General features: G+C 44.1%; 1 protein-coding gene across 1 annotated transcript; it reads left to right on the forward strand.

Annotated features, from left to right (window-relative positions):
* The first annotated feature begins 2,573 nt into the window (after window positions 1-2,573).
* Window positions 2,574-4,495, forward strand: LOC121862845 (serine-rich adhesin for platelets-like). The gene is made up of 2 exons (XM_042361167.1): window positions 2,574-4,063; window positions 4,094-4,495. Exons 1-2 carry the CDS (start codon window positions 2,839-2,841, stop codon window positions 4,474-4,476), a joined length of 1,608 nt encoding a protein of 535 aa, XP_042217101.1. The 5' UTR covers window positions 2,574-2,838; the 3' UTR covers window positions 4,477-4,495.
* The last annotated feature ends 918 nt before the right edge of the window (window positions 4,496-5,413 follow it).

Raw genomic sequence — 5,413 nt, forward strand, 5'->3', positions numbered from 1 at the left:
CATGCAAATAAACTTTAGAATTCCTGAATCTGGCATTTATCTGATCTTGTTTCGTTAACATTGTGACGTGGTACAAATGACACTTGGTGACGTAGACACATTGCTGCTCCCTCTGACAGTCCCTCGACGATGATGTTATTCTTCTTTTATCTTTACTTTCAATCCTGTTTAATTTTTCTTATTCCCTATTTACATTGAGCAGTTGGGACTAATTTTTTTTTATAATTTATGTATTGCCTTTTCCCATTGTTTTGCAACTGGTCACAGGTGTTAATCTTATCAATATAAAAATGAGAGAGAGAGAGAGAGAGAGAGAGAGAGAGAGAGAGAGAGAGAGAGAGAGAGAGAGAGATGCGTAAATATCCAATCAAAATTGAAATCAGACATTCGATTCAACACCTAGCTGCTGAAGACACCCGCCAGGACTTAAAAACAGACAGCCACCTGAGCTAACTTACCTAACCTTTTACAGCTTCTCATGGCCCTTAAAGGCTTCAGTAAAGGTTACTTTTTTGTAGTCTCATGATATTGACGTAGAGGCCAACTACTGCACAGAAAGCTGTCTAGACTCTGGAGGGTCAAGTACGATGGGTAACTCTCACCGGGAAGGAATCCTTGTGGACGGGTATGTTAAGTGGCGTATCTTATGTGTCAGTTGTAGGTCCGCTTCTGTTGACGATACTTATGAGCGATACTGATGCTGGAGAAACACCATAATTATCTAAATTCGATGACGATGTCCAAAACTTTAGAGATACATGTTTAGACTCAGATGATGCTGTAGACAGTTGGTCCGAGAACAGGATGTAATAGCACCACAGAATGACTTGAGGAAACCTTCTGAGAGGTCCACAGGCTGGTTGGAAAAATGTTCATGATACTACCAGTTTGTAGTAAACTAAGGCGACCACAAAAGCAAATTCTGCATTAAAAATGATTATAAATAATATAATCACTGTAAATAAAACTGGATATCGATTTCTGGTTATATACACTAGTCTTTGGTGCCCTTAGTATCATGTAAATACTGAGTTATCGTAAAGATCATGGGAAGCAGCCAGCTAGAGTCAAGGTCTGCATTACCTGAATTATGAGTTAGGTTAACGTAGGCAGACATGTTCCAACTCTCAACTGTAGTGAGTCAAGTTCTTGGTGTACAGAACAGAGCAAAGTGCGGTAGTTCCTCCAGCTTTCCCATTCAAGAACATCACCCTCCAGCAGGAGTCGTTGCAGCAGTGACTCACCTAAACTGTATTCATTCTCTCATATTAAGAAACTCTTATGAATTTCTTAGAACCTGAATAATAATATAAAGAACTGACCATTGGTATTCCAGCAGTGTTATTTCAAGTTAGGATATGAGGTACTGGCAAGAACGTGACCTGCCCTGACTACTCGATTACCCACTTCAGGATCAATAAGGACAATAATAATATATATTTTTTTCAAGCCTCCTGGAATTGTCTTGCCGTAACTGAAAGGAAACATAGATATACTTTCTTAATTTAGTCGGTGTCATTAGTTCATTGTAGATATCCTAATGAATTGCGTCGGGCGAGTGGATACAGGGTTCTCTTTTTGTTCTGAGGGTCACTTGTTCGATCTTGCAGTTCTCCTAGTTGTCAATAAAGACCTAATTTTCCCTAGTTGAGCGGTCGACTGCACTACCGGCCATTATGCATCTCTGTGTACTGAAGATTTAGCATATAGTGTATAGCATCTACACCATTCCTAACAAGCAGTCATGCCTACTGGACAAACTTTCTCTTTTTTCATTGCTATAATCTTCGTATTCTTCTATGATATTCCTGTATTATAATAAGACCTTACTAATTACTATTATTAGGTAATATTAATTAGTATCAAATTCGTTTTAATGTAAGTAGAGAGGATTAAGACGTGGAGTTGAATCTATGCCTGGTCCTTTTTTATCAATGTAATACCACTCGGTTACACACATGTATAGTTCCAGTTATAATATTTATGTTTCAATTTTTTTACTTGCATTGACAAGAGACTTTCGCAGTCAATTATCTGTTTAAATTATTGAGTCATGAAGATTTGATTAAGGACAGATAAAAAAAAAATATGCTGTAAACATAATTTGATATATTTTTAGGTTCTTGTAACTCGTATAGGGATACAGTCAATGGCTTCTTCATAAGAGTTATAGAAACGAAAAGAGGTGACAAAGGCCTACCATATTGTCTCCGAGTTTGTGTGTGAGTGATGGTGACAGGGGAATACTTAAGCTTTGTTCATGTTCATTGTTGTAAGTGTGAAGGGAATGAATAGGCAAAGAAGTTAAAAATTATTTTCTATTTCTCACCATTTCATTGTTCATTATAGGGGAGAGGAACATTATTCTATTCTCAAGAACCTGTCAGGTATTGAGGTGATTAATAGACTCGTTCACAGGTGCGACTCATTGTTTGATTCTCGTAATACTTGTGTTTATATATACCTCCATCATCTTTTGTTTGAGATTTAAGCTCTCAAGGGAACTCACATATAACATTCCGAGGAATATGGTAAATAAGGAAGATATAGAAATCCATCCACTTATTCGTTCATTTTATTTATGGAATCACAACATAAATACAACTTCATCATTAAGCTTTACTTTCTGATTTATTAAGAAAACGCAGAAGTAAAGTAACATATAAATAGTTTTATCTGTACGTATAGGATAAGTGAAGTGTTCGTAATCATGAATTATTTCCCATACCCACCGGAGATTCCTCCGTGCCCTCTACTGCCTCCGTGTCCACCGCCAAGGACGGCGCCTCTTTGTCCACCGCCAAAGATGACACCTCCGCGTCCACCAATGGCACCTCCATGTCCACCACCATGTCCACCGAGAACTGCGCCGCCTCCGTGTCCACCAACAACTGCTCCACCTCCGTGTCCAGCGACAACTGCGCCGCCTCCGCGACCACCGTGTCCACCACTATATCCGCGACGTCCACCACCAAGGTTGAAGCTGACGGTCGCCGTAGCTCCGCCGTTCCCGCGTCCACCACCAATGATGGCTCCTCCACGGTGTCCTCCTCCAATGATGGCTCCTCCACGGTGTCCTCCTCCAATGATGGCTCCTCTACGGTGTCCACCTCCGTAGGAGGCACCTCCACCACCAACATTTCCTACTCCATGTCCACCTCCACTGACGATGGCTCCACTTCCGTGTCCACCGCCAATTATGGCTCCACTTCCGTGTCCACCGCCAATTATGGCTCCACTTCCGTGTCCACCGCCAATTATGGCTCCACTTCCGTGTCCACCGCCAATTATGGCTCCACTTCCGTGTCCACCTCCATAGGAAATGTCTCCACCGTGTCCACCACCAACGATGGCTCCACCGTGTCCACCACCGACGATGGCTCCACCGTGTCCACCATCAACAATTCCTCCTACTCCGTGTCCACCTCCACCGATGATGGCTCCACCTCCGTGTCCACCTCCATTAGAGATGCCTCCGTGATATCCACCACCATGTCCACCACCGACGATGGCTCCACCGTGTCCACCACCGACGATGGCTCCACCGTGTCCACCATCAACAATTCCTCCTCCTACTCCGTGTCCACCTCCACCGATGATGGCTCCACCTCCGTGTTCACCTCCATTAGAGATGCCTCCGTGATATCCACCACCATGTCCACCACCGACGATGGCTCCACCGTGTCCACCACCGACGATGGCTCCACCGTGTCCACCATCAACAATTCCTCCTCCTACTCCGTGTCCACCTCCACCGATGACGGCTCCACCTCCGTGTCCACCTTCATAAGAGATGCCTCCGTGATGTCCACCGCCATGTCCACCACCGACGATGGCTCCACCATGTCCACCACCGACGATGGCTCCACCGTGTCCACCACCGACGATGGCTCCACCGTGTCCACCACCAATGGTAGCTGCTCCACCATGTCCACCACCGATGATGGCTCCACCGTGTCCACCGCCAATGGTAGCTGCTCCACCATGTCCACCACCGATGATGGCTCCACCGTGTCCACCTCCGTAGGATGGGCCCTGGGAGATTATGGCTCCACCACCATGGGCTCCTCCACCTAGTACAACAACACCGTCTCCATGGCTGCCTCCAATGACCCCTCCGTGTCCTCCCCCATGCTCACTACTGGCGAATCCTCCATGTCCACCACCGTGTCCACCCCCATGTTCACTACTGGTGAATCCCCCATGTCCACCACCGTGTCCACCTCCGTGTCCACTACTGGCGAATCCTCCGTGTCCACCCCCATGTTCACCACTGGCGAATCCTCCATGTCCACCACCGTGTCCACCACCGTGTCCACTACTGGCGAATCCTCCGTGTCCACCACCGTGTCCACCGACTATTCCACCTCCATGACCTCCATAAGAACCTCCTCCTCCGTGTCCACCGTGGAGGTCCCCAAGACCACTGGAGGCCAGAAGAACTACACAGAAGAACACCAACAGCTTCTGGAATAAGAGAGAGACAAGAAAATTACTCATATATCCCTTCCAGTTTCCAACATCGAAATCAAGTGTTAAAACAAGGCACTGAAACGGAATCCCCCCACCCCACTCCCAAGGGAAAAACATGTATACCCTATAAAAACAAAGAAAAGAGGAAGAGAAGAAATTGTGCAAAGTTCACTTCTTAAGGTAAACTTATCCAGTGTATAGAGACACCGTTTTTCTTCAAAGCTAAGAATGCAGACAAATTACTTGTAATTTTCTAACATTTCATCAATATTTTTCCCATTCTCTTGGCAATATATTAAGAGAGACAACACCGTAACATAACATTCATTTTCAATAAAAATAAAACCCGGAACTAATCTCAGACACAAAGGCTCCGGCAGGTAAAATAATTAAAACTACACTCAGAGTTTCTACAGTACAATAATACGAAAATGCAGCCAGTTACCTCTAAGTCTCTACATCGCGGAAAAGAAGAGTGATTGATTCGCGTCAAGAACCGATCATTCATCTCTAATAAAAGCCGACACTGACAAGATCAAAATCACTACAAGTGTTCTCAGTTTCCTCAGGTGAAGGTACTGTGACGTAATGAACCTTCGAGTTGTACGCTTCAGATGACTGGCAACAGTGACTCTGCTGTTATGTATAGATGAAGTCCACGACATTTATTTCGTCGTATGACATAAAATTTTGAAGTTCTCTTTTTATCAGGAGCATTCCTTACACTATCAGGTATCCGTAGGCTACTTTCACTGACACTTGAGTAGGCCGATAAAAAGGACTGTTATTAAAAAAAAAATCAAATCTTACCCCCTCCCCCCCAAAAAAAAAATAAATAAAAATATATATAAAATAAAAACTCATTTCACTATAGATATGGAAGACAATATCTGAATATTTCCTCGCCTTCTTCTTTTCTCTGTCCACTGAATCTTGCTGT

Source organism: Homarus americanus, unplaced genomic scaffold (genome assembly GCF_018991925.1).
Source record: "Homarus americanus isolate GMGI-L3 unplaced genomic scaffold, GMGI_Hamer_2.0 scaffold42657, whole genome shotgun sequence".
Lineage (NCBI taxonomy): Eukaryota > Metazoa > Arthropoda > Malacostraca > Decapoda > Nephropidae > Homarus > Homarus americanus.

Excerpts from the sequence above, each read along its gene's own strand:
- LOC121862845 (XM_042361167.1), top strand. The coding sequence starts at position 2,839 with ATGTCCACCACCATGTCCACCGAGAACTGCGCCGCCTCCGTGTCCACC. Across the intron at positions 4,064-4,093 it reads TTATGGCTCCACCACCATGG|CCATGGCTGCCTCCAATGAC; the intron begins GCTCCTCCACCT and ends ACAACACCGTCT.